The 18128-nt window shown below is 38.9% G+C and overlaps 1 protein-coding gene across 1 annotated transcript in view; it reads left to right on the forward strand.

Moving 5' to 3' along the window:
- The window catches only part of pde8a (phosphodiesterase 8A), a 75233-nt gene that overhangs the window by 31166 nt on the left and 25939 nt on the right, over positions 1-18128 (forward strand). Inside the window, exons 5-13 of the mRNA XM_061887738.1 lie at positions 65-119; positions 200-288; positions 1863-1941; positions 6038-6178; positions 8711-8799; positions 9247-9298; positions 9364-9406; positions 15861-15938; positions 18041-18111. Coding sequence (XP_061743722.1) covers positions 65-119; positions 200-288; positions 1863-1941; positions 6038-6178; positions 8711-8799; positions 9247-9298; positions 9364-9406; positions 15861-15938; positions 18041-18111 — 697 coding nt within the window. The remainder of the gene's footprint in view (positions 1-64; positions 120-199; positions 289-1862; positions 1942-6037; positions 6179-8710; positions 8800-9246; positions 9299-9363; positions 9407-15860; positions 15939-18040; positions 18112-18128) is intronic.

An 18128-nucleotide genomic window follows, 5' to 3' on the forward strand; every position in this document is an offset into this window, starting at 1 on the left:
TTAAATTGTTGACCTTCATTGCTGACATTGATGGACGTTGATGTGCTGCTGTGTTGTTCTGAAGGCCGGACAGAGAGGACGTGTCCATCATGCCACTGATCAATGCTGGCTTCAACAGGGTGAGCTGCTGATAACAACAACAATATGATGATGACATCATGTGACCTGCAGTAAACAATAGTGTGACCTCTGACCCCAGAGATATGTGGAGAATGCCAACATGATGACTTGTTACAACGAGCTGCTGCAGCTGCAACACGGAGAGCTGCTGGCACACCTCAAACTCAGGTCAGCTTACCACCTTCTAGGTCTTCTTCATCATCATCATCATTATTACTATGTCTTCAGCATCATCATCATTATTATTACTATGTCTTCAGCATCATCATCATTATTACTGTCTTCTTCATCATCATCATCATTACTATTATTATTATTACTATGTCTTCAGCATCATCATCGTTATTACTGTCTTCATCATCATTATTGTTATTACTATGTCTTCAGCATCATCATCATTATTACTATGTCTTCTTCATCTTCATCATCATTGTTATTACTATGTCTTCATCATCATTATCACTGTCTTAATCATCATCATCATTACTATGTCTTCTTCCTTATCATCATCATTATTACTATGTCTTCTTCATCATCTTCAACATTATTATTACTATGTCTTCATCATCATCATCATTATTATTATTACTATGTCTTCAGCATCATCATTATTACTATGTCTTCATCATCATCATTATTACTATGTCTTCAGCATCATCATCGTTATTACTGTCTTCATCATCATCATCATTATTACTATGTCTTCTTCATCATCCTTATTACTATGTCTTCATCGTCATCGTCATCATTATTATTACTATGTCATCATCATCTTCTTCATTATTATTACTATGTCTTCATCATCATCATCATCATCATCAGTATTATTACGATGTCTTCGTCATCATCATTAGTAATACTAGTATTACTATTTTTAGTATTACGATTATGTCTTCATCATTATCATTAGTAGTAGTATTATTATTATGTCTCCATCATCATCATCATCATCATCATCATCATTATTATTATTATTATATTACTATGTATTCATCATCATCATTAGTATTATTAGTATTACTAATATTATTATTACCATTGTCTTCATCATCATTATTATTATTGCTATGTCTTCATCATTATTATTATTAGTAGTAGTGTTATTATTATTATTACTGTCTTCATCATCATCATTATTATTTGTCTCCATCATTATTTTTATTATTATTGCTATGTCTTCATCATCATCATCATTATTTTTATTACTATTATTATTATTACAATGATGTTATTATGATTATTAGTACAACTTCATCATTATTATTACTATGTCTTCATTATCATTATTATTATTATTACTATGTCGTCATTATTATTATTATTATTGTTATTATCACTATTTCTTCAACATTATTATTAGTATTATTACTATGTCTTCATCATTATTATTACTATGTCTTCATCATTATTATTATTACTATTACTATGTCTTCATTATTATTATTTTTATGTCTTCATCATCATCATTATTATTATTAGAGTTATACTTATTACTATGTATTCATCATTATTATTATTATTATCATTATTAGAGTTATACTTATTACTATGTATTCATCATTATTATTATTATTATTATCATAATTAGAGTTATGCTTATTACAATGACTTCCATTAATATGATTATTACTAGTATTAAAAGTATTGTTAGTGTGATTATTAAGATGATTATTAGTAGTATTGTTGTTACTACAATGATGATGTTGTACAATGAAAGCTTGTATTTTCTCTTCCCTGAGCAGAGCTGCAGCCTCCATCTTCACAGCTCTGGAACAAAGTCAGGAGGCCGTCCAGATCATTTCTGAAGATCAAGTCATTCAGGTGACACATCCTCCACATTCTCTTCTTCTTGTCCTTGTTATTGTTGTTGTTATTATTGTTGTTGTCCTTGTTATAGTTATTGTTGTTGTCGTCATTGTCCTTGTCGTTGTTGTTATTGTCCTTGTTGTCATTGTCATTGTTATTGTTTTAGGTATTGTTGTCGTCATTGTCCTTGTTGTTGTTGTTGTTGTTATTGTCCTTGTCGTTGTTATTGTTTTAGGTATTGTTGTCGTCATTGTCCTTGTTGTTGTCCTTGTTGTCATTGGCATTGTTGTTGTAGGTATTGTTGTCGTCATTGTCCTTGTTGTTGTCATTGTCGTTGTTATTGTTGTTGTTGTAGGTATTGTTGTCGTCATTGTCTTTGTTGTTGTCATTGTCGTTGTTATTGTTGTTGTTGTAGGTATTGTTGTCGTCATTGTCCTTGTTGTTGTCATTGTCGTTGTTGTTGTTGTTGTAGGTATTGTTGTCGTCATTGTCCTCGTTGTTGTCCTTGTTGGCGTTGTCGTTGTAGGTATTGTTGTCGTCATTGTCCTTGTTGTTGTCATTGTTGTCATTGTCGTTGTTATTGTTTTAGGTATTGTTGTCGTCATTGTCCTTGTTGTTGTCTTTGTCATTGTCGTTGTTATTGTTGTTGTTGTAGGTATTGTTGTCGTCATTGTCCTTGTTGTTGTCCTTGTTATTGTTGTTGTAGGTATTGCTGTCGTCATTTTCCTTGTTGTTGTCATTGTCGTTGTTATTGTTGTTGTTGTAGGTATTGTTGTCGTCATTGTCCTTGTTGTTGTCCTTGTTATTGTTGTTGTAGGTATTGTTGTCGTCATTGTCCTTGTTGTTGTCCTTGTTGTCATTGTCCTTGTTGTTGTCCTTGTTGTCATTGTCGTTGTTATTGTTGTTGTAGGTATTGTTGTCGTCATTGTCCTTGTTGTTATTGTCCTTGTTATTGTCGTTTTTGTCATTGTCGTCGTCCTTGTTGTTGTTGTTATTGTCATTGTTATTGTAGTTGTTGTTATTATTGTTGTTGTCGCAGTTGTTGTAGTTATTGTTGTTGTCGTCATTGTCCTTGTTGTTGTCCCTGTTGCTATTGTCGTTTTTGTCATTGTAGTTGTCCTTCTTGTTGTCGTCGTCGTTGTTGTCGTCATTGTCCTTGTTGTTGTTGTTGTCGTCGTGGTTGTCCTTTTAAACACCTGCACCTGAAGTCTCATCATCTCCTTGTTAATCTTTTCTCTTGACAATACAAAAGACGATAGATTATTGATTAAAAATTATTGATTATTAATGATCGATTGTAGATTCTTCAGTGTAGATTACTGTCCCACATAAAGAAATAGTTTTGGACTCACAATTGTGCCAATAATGCCAACATCGGTGCCAATAATGCTAACTTTGGTGCCAATAATGCCAACATCGGTGCCAATAATGCCAACATTGGCGCCAAAAATGCCAACATTGGTGCCAATAATGCTAACATCGGTGCCAATAATGCCAACATCGGTGCCAATAATGCCAACATCGGTGCCAATAATGCCAACATCGTTGCCAATAATGCCAACATCGGTGCCAATAATGCCAACATCGGTGCCAATAGTGCCAACATCGGTGCCAATAGTGCCAACATCGGTGCCAATAATGCTAACATCGGTGCCAATAGTGCCAACATCGGTGCCAATAATGCCAACATCGGTGCCAATAATGCCAACATCGGTGCCAATAATGCCAACATCGGTGCCAATAATGCCAACATCGGTGCCAATAATGCCAACATCGGTGCCAATAATGCCAACATCGGTGCCAATAATGCCAACATCGGTGCCAATAGTGCCAACATCGGTGCCAATAATGCCAACATCGGTGCCAATAATGCCAACATCGGTGCCAATAGTGCCAACATCGGTGCCAATAGTGCCAACATCGGTGCCAATAGTGCCAACATCGGTGCCAATAGTGCCAACATCGGTGCCAATAATGCCAACATCGGTGCCAATAATTCCAACATCGGTGCCAATAATGCCAACATCGGTGCCAATAGTGCCAACATCGGTGCCAATAGTGCCAACATCGGTGCCAATAATGCCAACATCGGTGCCAATAATTCCAACATCGGTGCCAATAATTCCAACATCGGTGCCAATAGTGCCAACATCGGTGCCAATAGTGCCAACATCGGTGCCAATAATGCCAACATCGGTGCCAATAATGCCAACATCGGTGCCAATAATGCCAACATCGGTGCCAATAATGCCAACATCGGTGCCAATAGTGCCAACATCGGTGCCAATAATGCCAACATCGGTGCCAATAATGCCAACATCGGTGCCAATAATGCCAACATCGGTGCCAATAATGCCAACATCGGTGCCAATAGTGCCAACATCGGTGCCAATAGTGCCAACATCGGTGCCAATAATGCCAACATCGGTGCCAATAATGCCAACATCGGTGCCAATAATGCCAACATCGGTGCCAATAATGCCAACATCGGTGCCAATAATGCCAACGTCGGTGCCAATAATGCCAACGTCGGTGCCAATAATGCCAACGTAGGTGTCAATAGTGCCAACGTCGGTGCCAATAGTGCCAACGTCGGTGACAATAATGCCAACGTCGGTGCCAATAATGCCAACATCGGTGCCAATAATGCTAACGTCGGTGCCAATAATGCAAACGTCGGTGACAATAATGCCAACGTCGGTGCCAATAATGCCAACATCAGTGCCAATAATGCCAACATCGGTGCCAATAATGCTAACATCGGTGCCAATAATGCAAACGTCGGTGACAATAATGCCAACGTCGGTGCCAATAATGCCAACGTCGGTGCCAATAATGCCAACGTCGGTGCCAATAATGCCAACATCGGTGCCAATAGTGCCAACATCGGTGCAAATAATGCCAACATCGGTGCCAATAATGCCAACATCGGTGCCAATAGTGCCAACATCGGTGCAAATAATGCCAACATCGGTGCCAATAATGCCAACATCGGTGCCAATAATGCCAACATCGGTGCCAATAATGCCAACATCGGTGCCAATAGTGCCAACATCGGTGCCAATAATGCTAACATCGGTGCCAATAATGCCAACATCGGTGCCAATAATTCCAACATCGGTGCCAATAATGCCAACATCGGTGCCAATAATGCCAACATCGGTGCCAATAATGCCAACATCGGTGCCAATAATGCCAACATCGGTGCCAATAATGCCAACGTCGGTGCCAATAGTGCCAACATCGGTGCCAATAATGCTAACATCGGTGCCAATAATGCTAACATCGGTGCCAATAGTGCCAACGTCGGTGCCAATAGTGCCAACGGCGGTGCCAATAGTGCCAACGTCTGTGCCAATAGTGCCAACATCGGTGCCAATAGTGCCAACATTTGAGGTGTGCTTGGGGTCATTGTCCTGTTGGAACACCCAACTGTGCCCAAGACCCAACCTCCCCCCTGATGACTTTAGCTTGTCCTGAACAATTTGGAGCTAATTCTCCTTTTTCATTGTCCCATTTAAAGCAGCAGTTCCATTGGTAGCAAAACAGACCCAGAGCATAATACTACCACCACCATGCCTGACGGTCGGCATGGTGTTCCTGGGATTAAAGGCCTTACCAAACAAATTGCTGGGTATTGTGTCCAAACAGCTCCACTAGTGCAAATAAAATGACTGAATTGTGTAACAATTTGCTAGATTTGGGTTTTACCTTTAACAAAGGTGTGTTTTACCTGCTCCATGTCTTATCCCACTACTTTTATCCATAGGTTTGTTTTGAATACTTTCTAATAATTGTAGTTGTCTCAAAGCACAGACCAGGAGTAGCAACCATAAATCAGGAAGCATTTTATATAATGTTAATAAATCTTTGTATTTTATTGCAACCTGATCCTTGAGTGTAAAATGGAACATTGCAAGTTGTTCTTGGAGTGCAACAGGAAACTTATCCATCTTGTATTGTAAGATTTTCTCTTCAAATAAAGCCAACATTGACATTTTTGTACTTCCCCTTTATTTTGAATAGTTTTGAAAAGTATTAATATACATTTTGGTAGAAGTACCAAATTATTAGTATAGGATGAAATAAAAAAATATGTTTTCCTTGTCAGTATGTGAACCCTGCCTACGAGTCCATGATGGGGTACCAGCAAGAGGAACTCATCGGGAAGGAAATAATAGAAGTGCCTAAAAGTGAGAAGAACAAACCTGATCTCCTTGAAACCATAAACTCCTGCATCCACCAAGGAAAGGTAACAAGCATCCAATTTTATATATATATATATATGTATATATATATATATATATATATATATATATATATATATATATATATATATAGTATTTAGTCAGCCAGCCATTGTGCAAGTTCTCCCACTTAAAATGATGACAGAGGTCTGTCATTTTCATCATAGGTACACTTCAACTGTGAGAGACAGAATGTGAAAAAAAAAAATCCAGGAATTCACATTGTAGGAATTTCAAAGAATTTATTTGTAATTAGCACCTCCAAGTCGGAGTCCATGGTTCTCGCCCGGAAAAGGGTGGAATGCCATCTCCGGGTTGGGGAGGAGACCCTGCCCCAAGTGGAGGAGTTCAAGTACCTAGGAGTCTTGTTCACGAGTGGGGGAAGAGTGGATCGTGAGATCGACAGGCGGATCGGTGCGGCGTCTTCAGTAATGCGGACGTCGTACCGATCCGTTGTGGTGAAGAAGGAGCTGAGCCGGAAGGCAAAGCTCTCAATTTACCGGTCGATCTACGTTCCCATCCTCACCTATGGTCATGAGCTTTGGGTCATGACCGAAAGGACAAAATCACGGTGTGGCGGGTCTCTCCCTTAGAGATAGGGTGGGAAACTCTGCCATTCGGGAGGAACTCAAAGTAAAGCCGCTGCTCGGAGAGGAGCCAGATGAGGTGGTTCGGGCATCTGGTCAGGATGCCACCCAAAGGCCTCCCTAGGGAGGTGTTTAGGGCATGTCCAACCGGTAGGAGGCCACGGGGAAGACCCAGGACAGGTTGGGAAGACTATGTCTCCCGGCTGGCCTGGGAACGCCTCGGGATCCCCCGAGAAGAGCTAGACGAAGTGGCTGGGGAGAGGGAAGTCTGGGTTTCCCTGCTTAGGCTGTTGCCCCCGCGACCCGACCTCGGATAAGCGGAAGAAGATAAATGGATGGATGGATGGATACATATATATATATATATATATATTTTATATATATATATATATATATATATATACACACACATATATATATATATATATATATATATATATATATATATATATATATATGTGTGTATATAGATAGATAGTACTTTATTGATTCCTTCAGGAAAATTAAAATTCTAGCAACAGTGTACAGAGTTGAGATCAATTTAAAAATAAATAAATAAATAAAATTAAAAAAAAAATGTATATATATATGTGTGTGTGTGTGTGTGTGTATATATATATATATGTATATATATATATACACACAAAGTCCGCCTTTTGAAGGACCAAAATCTGCCTTTTGAAGGACCAAAGTCCAACTTATATATATTTAATATACTATATATATATATATATATATATATATGGTATATTAAATATATATATATACTGTATATGTATATAATGTCGTGTATATATATATATATATATATATATATATATATATATATATATATATATATATATATATATACTGTATATTAAATATATATATCTATATATATATATACTGTATATGTATATAATGTCATAAATACACTAAGGTCTAAATGTGTGTATGAATGTTTTCTGTCTCTGTTGGCCCTAACATGAGGTAGACACTTGTCCAGGGTGTACGCCGCCTCCCTTGTCTAGGGTCTACCCCTCCTTCTTTGTCCAGGGTCTACCCCATTTTCTTTGTTCATTATTTACCATGCCTCAATTCTTTAGAGTCTACTCCACCTTCTTTGTCCATTGTCTACCCCGCCTCCCTTGTCTAAGGTCTACGTCTCCTTCTTTGTCTAGGGTCTACCCCGCTTTCCTTGTCCAGGGAGTACCCTGCCTCCCTTGTCTAGGGTCTACGCCTCCTTCTTTGTCCAGGGTCTACCCCCCCTCCCTTGTCTAGGGTCTAACCCTCCTTCTTTGTCCAGGGTCTATCCTGCTTTCCTTGTCCAGGGTCCACCCCGTCTCCCTTGTCTAGGGTCTACCCCTCCTTCTTTGTCCAGGGTCTATCCTTCTTTCCTTGTCCAGGGTCAACCCCGGCTCCCTTGTCTAGGGTCTACCCTTCCTTCTTTGTCCAGGGTCTATCCTGCTTTCCTTGTCCAGGGTCTACACCGTCTCACTTGTCTAGGGTCTACCCCTCCTTCTTTGTCCAGGGTCTACCCCGTCTCCCTTGTCCAGGGTCTACCCCTCCTTCTTTGTCCAGGGTCTACCCCGCCTCCCTTGTCCAGGGTCTACCCCTCCTTCTTTGTCCAAGGCCTATCCTGCTTTCCTTGTCCAGGGTCTACGACACCTTCTGCCCCAATGCAGCTAGGATAGACTGCGACTGACCCCGAGGGGGACAAGCAGTATTAAATGTCTGGCTGGTGCGAGTGGTCAGTGTTGTGTGTGATGTGGTCAGGAGGCTGTGATGTCATCTCATGACCTGGAGAGCAAAGGTCAGCAAGCAACAGGGGGGGGGGGGGACATGACGGTAGCACTGGACTCCAGGAGCGCTCCTACTACCCTTCAAAGGCTTAGGGGTTCAAACACCTGACCTCACAGGTGTGTGTGTGTGTGTGTGTGTGTGTGTGTGTGTGTGTGTGTGTTCCAGGAGTGGCAGGGTGTGTACTATGCCAAAAAGAAGGATGGAGAGAGCATCCAACAAAATGTGAAGATCACACCTGTGCTGGGACAGGGAGGGTAAGTCACATGATCACACCTGAGACAGGGAGGGTAAGTCACATGATCACACCTGAGACAGGGAGGGTAAGTCACATGATCACACCTGAGACAGGGAGGGTAAGTCACATGATCACACCTGAGACAGGGAGGGTAAGTCACATGATCACACCTGAGACAGTGATGGTAAGTCACATGATCACGCCTGAGACAGGGAGGGTAAGTCACATGATCACACCTGAGACAGTGAGGGTAAGTCACATGATCACACCTGAGACAGGGAGGGTAAGTCACATGATCACACCTGAGACAGGGAGGGTAAGTCACATGATCACACCTGAGACAGGGAGGGTAAGTCACATGATCACACCTGAGACAGGGAGGGTAAGTCACATGATCACACCTGAGACAGGGAGGGTAAGTCCCAGGTGTGCAGCAGCAGTCCTCACACCTGTTCTTCTTGTGCAGGAAGATCAGACACTACGTGTCCATCAACACACCTTTACATGACAACAATAAGGTGAGGAGTCATCAAAATGTCATGTGACCGGCCAGATGAAAGACTTGTCACCTGTCTTCACACAGAGCGACATACCAAGTCAACGAGTGCAAGCTGAGTCTCAAACAGGTACTAAAGTCTTCATCACTCACCTCACTGAACTCTTTTCAACATTTCTGAAAATTGTCAAATAGTGAAACATCTTCTTTTCATCAGCTGTGTGTGTTTGTATGTATGTCTATATGTATGTATACATGGATATATGTATGTATATATGGATATATGTATGTATATATGGATATATGTATGTATATATGGATATATGTATGTATATATGGATATATGTATGTATATATGGATATATGTATGTATATATGGATATATGTATGTATATATGGATATATGTATGTATATATGGATATATGTATGTATATATGGATATATGTATGTATATATGGATATATGTATGTATATATGGATATATGTATGTATATATGGATATATGTATGTATATATGTATGTATACATGTCTATATGTATGTATACATGGATATATGTATGTATATATGTATGTATATATGTATGTATACATGGATATATGTATGTATACATGTCTATATGTATCTATATATGGATATATGTATGTATATATTTATGTATATATGTATGTATACATGGATATATGTATGTATACATGTCTATATGTATGTATATATGGATATATGTATGTATATATGGATATATGTATGTATACATGGATATATGTATGGATATATGTATGTATATGTGGATATATGTATGTATACATGGATATATGTATGTGTATATGGATATATGTATGTATACATGGATATATGTATATCTATATGTATGTATATATGGATATATGTATGTATACATGAATATATGTATGTCTATATGTATGTATATATGGATATATGTATGTCTATATGTATGTCTATATGTATGTATACATAGATATATGTATGTATACATGTCTATATGTATGTATACATGGATATATGTATGTTTATATGTATGTATATATGAATATATGTATGTATATATGTATGTATACATGGATATATGTATGTATACATGTCTATATGTATGGATATATGTATGTATATATGGATATATGTATGTATGGATATATGTATGTATACATGGATATATGTATGTATACATGTCTATATGTATGTATATATGGATATATGTATGTATGGATATATGTATGTATACATGGCTATATGTATGTCTATATGTATGTATATATGGATATATGTATGTATACATGGATATATGTATGTATATATGGATATATGTATGTATACATGGATATATGTATATCTATATGTATGTATATATGGATATATGCATGTATACATGGATATATGTATGTCTATATGTATGCATAAAAGGATATATGTGTGTCCATATGTATGTATACATGGATATATGTATGTCTATATGCAGAGGTGGGTAGAGTAGTCAGAAATTGTACTCAAGTAAGAGTACAGTTACTTTAGAGATTTATTACTCAAGTAAAAGTAAGGAGTAGTCATCCAAATATTTACTTGAGTAAAAGTAAAAAGTATGTTGTGAAAAAACTACTTAAGTACTGAGTAACTGATGAGTAACCTGATTACGGCAACAAATAATGCACAAAAATATAAAAATGGCAATGAGGAAATTCAGAGCCAGGAATATCTCTTGAGCAACTAAAACAATAATATATATTAAATAATAGTACATTAAAATAAAATTTAAAAAATGGCACATTGAGCCACAATAACTTAACAGCACCATAACCTCAGTAGGCATTCATTGATTGATTGAAACTTTTATTAGTAGATTGCACAGTACAGTACATATTCTGCACAATTGACCACTAAATGGTAACACCCCAATAAGTTTTTCAACGTTTATCAATTATTTAGTAAATGACCAACTCGAGGTGATCTACCTCATATATACATACACACACATATCATTTATACACACACGAATCATTTATACACACATATCATATATATATATATATATATATATATATATATATATGTATATATATATATATGTATATATATATATATACATAGATACATAGATACATACATTTATATATACAGTATATAAGTTATATTTATTTATTTTGCCGTTTTTGTTGACATGTCGAAGGTGTTTTAATGAATATACATGCATGTTTAACATATAGATTCCTATCTTTCGTGAACACAAGAATATAAGTTGGTGTATTACCTGATTGTGATGACTTGCATTGATTGGAATCAGACGTTCACGTTTTCAAATGGAGGAGAAAAAAAGTTCCTCTTTTCTGTCTAATACCACATGAAAGTCGTTGGTTTTTGCCATTTTATTTGTCCAGCTTCCATATTGGTTTTTATACACTTTACAAGAAATACATTGGCGGGAAACTTCGTAGCTTGCTAGATTGTTTGCGCTGGCTTTCGGAGACTCTTATTTTGTTAGCGCGGGCTCGATGGAGCGGCGCTTTTATTGTGAAGACAGGAACTGTGCGATCAGTCTTTAGGCTTTTGACGGGAAGTACGGTTGAAATAAAAAGTGTCCTTTTTACTTTACACTTTTGATTGATTGATTGAAACTTTTATTATTAGATTGCACAGTACAGTACATATTCTGCACAATTGACCACTAAATGGTAACACCCCAATAAGTTTTTTAACTTGTTTAAGTCGGGTCATGTGACCGCCTGGCTCTGTTTGATTGGTCCAACGTCACCAGTGACTGCATGTGATTGGTGAAACGCAGGCATGCGTGGTTCCTACTTTGAAGCTCTGTCATTAACCAAAACAAACATTAATAGATCGATTACAAAAAGTAGCGAGTAGCGAGCTGAATGTAGATAAATGGAACGGAGTAAAAGTAGCGTTTCTTCTTTATAAATATACTCAAGTAAAAGTAAAAGTGTGTTGCATAAAAACTACTCGTAGAAGTACAATTTATCCCAAAAGTTACTCAAGTAAATGTAACGGAGTAAATGTAGCGCGTTACTACCCACCTCTGTCTATATGTATGTATCTATGGATATATGTGTGTCTATATGTATGGATATATGGATATATGTATGTTTATATGGATATATGTATGTCTATATGTATGCATATATGGATATATGTGTGTCTATATGTATGGATATATGGATATATGTATGTTTATATGGATATATGTATATCTATATGTATGCATATATGGATATATGTATGTTTATATATATGCATATATGGATATATGTATGTTTATATGTATGCATATATGGATATATGTATGTCTATATGTATGCATATATGGATATATGTATGTTTATATATATGCATATATGGATATATGTATGTTTATATGTATGCATATATGGATATATGTATGTCTATATGTATGCATATATGGATATATGTATGTTTATATGTATGCATATATGGATATATGTATGTTTATATGTATGCATATATGGATATATGTATGTCTATATGTATGCATATATGGATATATGTATGTTTATATATGTATGCATATATGGATATATGTATGTCTATATGTATGCATATATGGATATATGTATGTTTATATGTATGCATATATGGATATATGTATATTTATATGTATGCATATATGGATATATGTATGTCTATATGTATGCATATATGGATATATGTATGTTTATATATATGCATATATGGATATGTGTATGTTTATATGTATGCATATATGGATATATGTATGCATATATGGATATATGTATGTTTATATGTATGCATATATGGGTATATGTATGTCTATATGTATGCATATATGGATATATGTATGTCTATATGTATGCATACATGGATATATGTATATACAGGAATTCACATTGTAGGAATTTTAAATAATTTATTCGTAAATGATGGTGGAAAATAAGTATTTGGTCAATCATTCAAAGCTCTCACTGATGGAAGGAGGTTTTGGCTCCAAATCTCACGATACATGGCCCCATTCATTCTTTCCTTAACACGGATCAATCGTCCTGTCCCCTTAGCAGAAAAACAGCCCCAAAGCATGATGTTTCCACCCCCATGCTTCACAGTAGGTATGGTGTTCTTGGGATGCAACTCAGTATTCTTCTTCCTCCAAACACGACGAGTTGAGTTTATAGCAAAATGGATACATGGATGATACAGCAGAGGATTGGGAGAATGTCATGTGGTCAGATGAAAACAAAATAGAACTTTTTGGTATATATATATATATATATATATATATATATATATATATATATATATATATATATGTGTATACATATGTATGTAAATATGTATATATATTTATGTGTATATGTATAAATGTGTGTGTGTATATATATTATTGTGTTTTATAGGATATTATTATGCTAGTATAAAAATGTTTACTGTCCTCTTTGGTGGACATTTGTTTGTGTTCTATTTCTTTTGTCAGATTTGCACATTTCAGAAAACAGTGAAAGTGTTTGTTTACTGCAGATATGATGTAAACAAGAGTGTTGACAGGATGTTGATGTGTGCAGACATGATGTAAACAAGAGTGTTGACAGGATGTTGATGTGTGCAGACATGATGTAAACAAGAGTGTTGACACGATGTTGATGTGTGCAGACATGATGTAAACAAGAGTGTTGACAGGATGTTGATGTGTGCAGACATGATGTAAACAAGAGTGTTGACAGGATGTTGATGTGTGCAGACATGATGTAAACAAGAGTGTTGACAGGATGTTGATGTGTGCAGACATGATGTAAACAAGAGTGTTGACAGGATGTTGATGTGTGCAGACATGATGTAAACAAGAGTGTTGACAGGATGCTGATGTGTGCAGACATGATGTAAACAAGAGTGTTGACAGGATGCTGATGTGTGCAGACATGATGTAAACAAGAGCGTTGACAGGATGTTGATGTGTGCAGACATGATGTAAACAAGAGCGTTGACAGGATGTTGATGTGTGCAGACATGATGTAAACAAGAGCGTTGACAGGATGTTGATGTGTGCAGACATGATGTAAACAAGAGCGTTGACAGGATGTTGATGTGTGCAGACATGATGTAAACAAGAGTGTTGACAGGATGTCGATGTGTGCAGACATGATGTAAACAAGAGTGATGACAGGATGTCGATGTGTGCAGACATGATGTAAACAAGAGTGTTGACACGATGTTGATGTGTGCAGACATGATGTAAACAAGAGTGTTGACAGGATGTTGATGTGTGCAGACATGATGTAAACAAGAGTGTTGACAGGATGTTGATGTGTGCAGACATGATGTAAACAAGAGTGTTGACAGGATGTTGATGTGTGCAGACATGATGTAAACAAGAGTGTTGACAGGATGTTGATGTGTGCAGACATGATGTAAACAAGAGTGTTGACAGGATGTTGATGTGTGCAGACATGATGTAAACAAGAGTGTTGACAGGATGTTGATGTGTGCAGACATGATGTAAACAAGAGTGTTGACAGGATGTTGATGTGTGCAGACATGATGTAAACAAGAGTGTTGACAGGATGCTGATGTGTGCAGACATGATGTAAACAAGAGTGTTGACAGGATGTTGATGTGTGCAGACATGATGTAAACAAGAGCGTTGACAGGATGTCGATGTGTGCAGACATGATGTAAACAAGAGTGTTGACAGGATGTCGATGTGTGCAGACATGATGTAAACAAGAGTGTTGACAGGATGTTGATGTGTGCAGACATGATGTAAACAAGAGTGTTGACACGATGTTGATGTGTGCAGACATGATGTAAACAAGAGTGTTGACAGGATGTTGATGTGTGCAGACATGATGTAAACAAGAGTGTTGACAGGATGTTGATGTGTGCAGACATGATGTAAACAAGAGTGTTGACAGGATGTTGATGTGTGCAGACATGATGTAAACAAGAGTGTTGACAGGATGTCGATGTGTGCAGACATGATGTAAACAAGAGTGTTGACAGGATGTCGATGTGTGCAGACATGATGTAAACAAGAGTGTTGACAGGATGTTGATGTGTGCAGACATGATGTTAACAAGAGTGTTGACAGGATGTTGATGTGTGCAGACATGATGTAAACAAGAGTGTTGACAGGATGTTGATGTGTGCAGACATGATGTAAACAAGAGTGTTGACAGGATGTTGATGTGTGCAGACACGTGTAAACAAGAGTGTTGACAGGATGTTGATGTGTGCAGACATGATGTAAACAAGAGTGTTGACAGGATGTTGATGTGTGCAGACATGATGTAAACAAGAGTGTTGACAGGATGTTGATGTGTGCAGACATGATGTAAACAAGAGTGTTGACAGGATGTTGATGTGTGCAGACATGATGTAAACAAGAGTGTTGACAGGATGTTGATGTGTGCAGACACGTGTAAACAAGAGTGTTGACAGGATGTTGATGTGTGCAGACATGATGTAAACAAGAGTGTTGACAGGATGTTGATGTGTGCAGACATGATGTAAACAAGAGTGTTGACAGGATGTTGATGTGTGCAGACATGATGTAAACAAGAGTGTTGACAGGATGTTGATGTGTGCAGACATGCAAGGCAAGAAGCAGAAAGAGCGAAGGAAAGGTTCTCTGGACGTCAGGTCCACCACGTCTCGAGGCAGCGATGGTGAGAAAAGTTTTCTGCTTAACAAAGCTCCCCACTTCTGTCTTTCTAGCAAGTGTTATATAGCAAACTTTCTCAATGTTGTCAATCATGATTTATTATTCTCCCTTTTTAATAACTAGTCATGTGATGTATCAGTTCCATGATGGACTTTGTAGTTGTGTCATCAGTTTTGCGGCCTCATGTTTTGGACACCTCAGGAGGGGGAAGCAGTGCACTGTCAACACCGTGTATGGTGTGGATGTTGTTCTGCTGACCTCAACTGCGGATGTTGTGGATCGGTGGAGGGAATACTTCGAAGACCTCCTCAATCCCACCGACACGTCTTCCTATGAGGAAGCAGTGCCTGGGGAATCTGTGGTTGACTCTACTATTTCTGGGGCTTAGGTTGCTGAGGTAGTTAAAAAGCTCCTCGGTGGCAAGGCCCCAGGGGTGGACGAGATCCGCCCGGAATTCCTTGAGGCTCTGGAGCTGTCTTGGTTGACAAGACTCTGCAGCATCGCGTGGACATCGGGGGCGGTACCTCTGGATTGGTGGACTGGGGTGGTGGTTCCTCTCTTTAAGAAGGGGAACCGGAGGGTGTGTTCCAACTATCGTGGGATCATACTCCTCAGCCTTCCCAGTAAGGTCTATTCAGGTGTACTGGAGAGGAGGCTACGCCGGATAGTCGAACCTCGGATTCAGGCGGAACAGTGTGCTTTTCGTCCCGGTCGTGGAACTGTGGACCAGTTCTATACTCTCGGCAGGGTCCTTGAGGGTGCATGGGAATTGCCCAACCAGTCTATATGTGCTTTGTGGACCTGGAGAAGGCATTGGACCGTGTCCCTCGGGAAGTCCTGTGGGGAGTGCTCAGAGAGTATGGGGTATCGGACTGTCTTATTGTGGCGGTCCGCTCCCTGTATGATCAGTGCCAGAGCTTGGTCCACATTGCCGGCAGTAAGTCGGACACATTTCCTGTGAGGGTTGGACTCCGCCAAGGCTGTCCTTTGTCACCGATTCTGTTCATAACTTTTATGGACAGAATTTCTAGGCGCTGTCAAGGCGTTGAGGGGTTCCGGTTTGGTGACTGCACGATTAGGTCTCTACTTTTTTTTTTTGTGGTCCTGATGGCTTCAACTGGCCAAGATCTTCAGCTCTCACTGGATCAGTTTGCAGCCGAGTGTGAAGCGACTGGGATGAGAATCAGCACCTCCAAGTCCGAGTCCATGGTTCTCGCCCGTAAAAGGGTGGAGTGCCATGTCTGGGTTGGGGAGGAGACCCTGCCCCAAGTGGAGGAGTTCAAGTACCTCGGAGTCTTGTTCACGAGTGAGGGAAGAGTGGATGGTGAGATGGACAGGCGGGTCCGTACGGCGTTTTCAGTAATGCGGACGCTGTATCGATCCGTCTTGGTGAGGAAGGAGCTGAGCCGGAAGGCAAAGCTCTCAATTTACCGGTCGATCTACGTTCCCATCCTCACCTATGGTCATGAGCTTTGGGTCATGACCAAAAGGATAAGATCACGGGTACAAGCGGCCCAAATGAGTTTCCAGGTCTCTCCCTTAGAGATAGGGTGAGAAGCTCTGCCATCCGGGAGGAACTCAAAGTAAAGCCGCTGCTCCTCCACATGGAGAGGAGCCAGATGAGGTGGTTCGGGCATCTGGTCAGGATGCCACCCGAACGCCTCCCTAGGGAGGTGTTTCGGGCATGTCCAACCGGTAGGAGGTCACGGGGAAGACCCAGGACACGTTGGGAAGACTATGTCTCCCGGCTGGCCTGGAACGCCTCGGGATCTCCCGGGAAGAGCTAGACCAAGTGGCTGGGGAGAGGGAAGTCTGGGTTTCCCTGCTTAGGCTGTTGCCCCCGCGACCCGGCCTTGGATAAGCGGAAGAAGATGGATGGATAATGTATTAATATTTATTTGAATAACTAATAATGTATTAGTATTTCTTTTTACTAATTGATGTTTATTATTTATTTTTAATAACTGGTTACTCTGTCTTTTTACTAACTAACGATCCATGAACATTTATTATAACAACGAACAAAGTATGAATATGAATGAAGGAATTATAACAAAGGAAGTATGAATATGAATCATAAAGTATGAACATAACTATGTTGGTCAGGAAGTTCCCAGAGGAGACACTCGTCCATGGCCAGGATCCACTCCATGACCATCGAGGCCCCCATCACCAAGGTGACCTTCACACACAC

The sequence above is a fragment of the Nerophis ophidion genome, linkage group LG25, assembly GCF_033978795.1.
Source record: "Nerophis ophidion isolate RoL-2023_Sa linkage group LG25, RoL_Noph_v1.0, whole genome shotgun sequence".
NCBI lineage: Eukaryota > Metazoa > Chordata > Actinopteri > Syngnathiformes > Syngnathidae > Nerophis > Nerophis ophidion.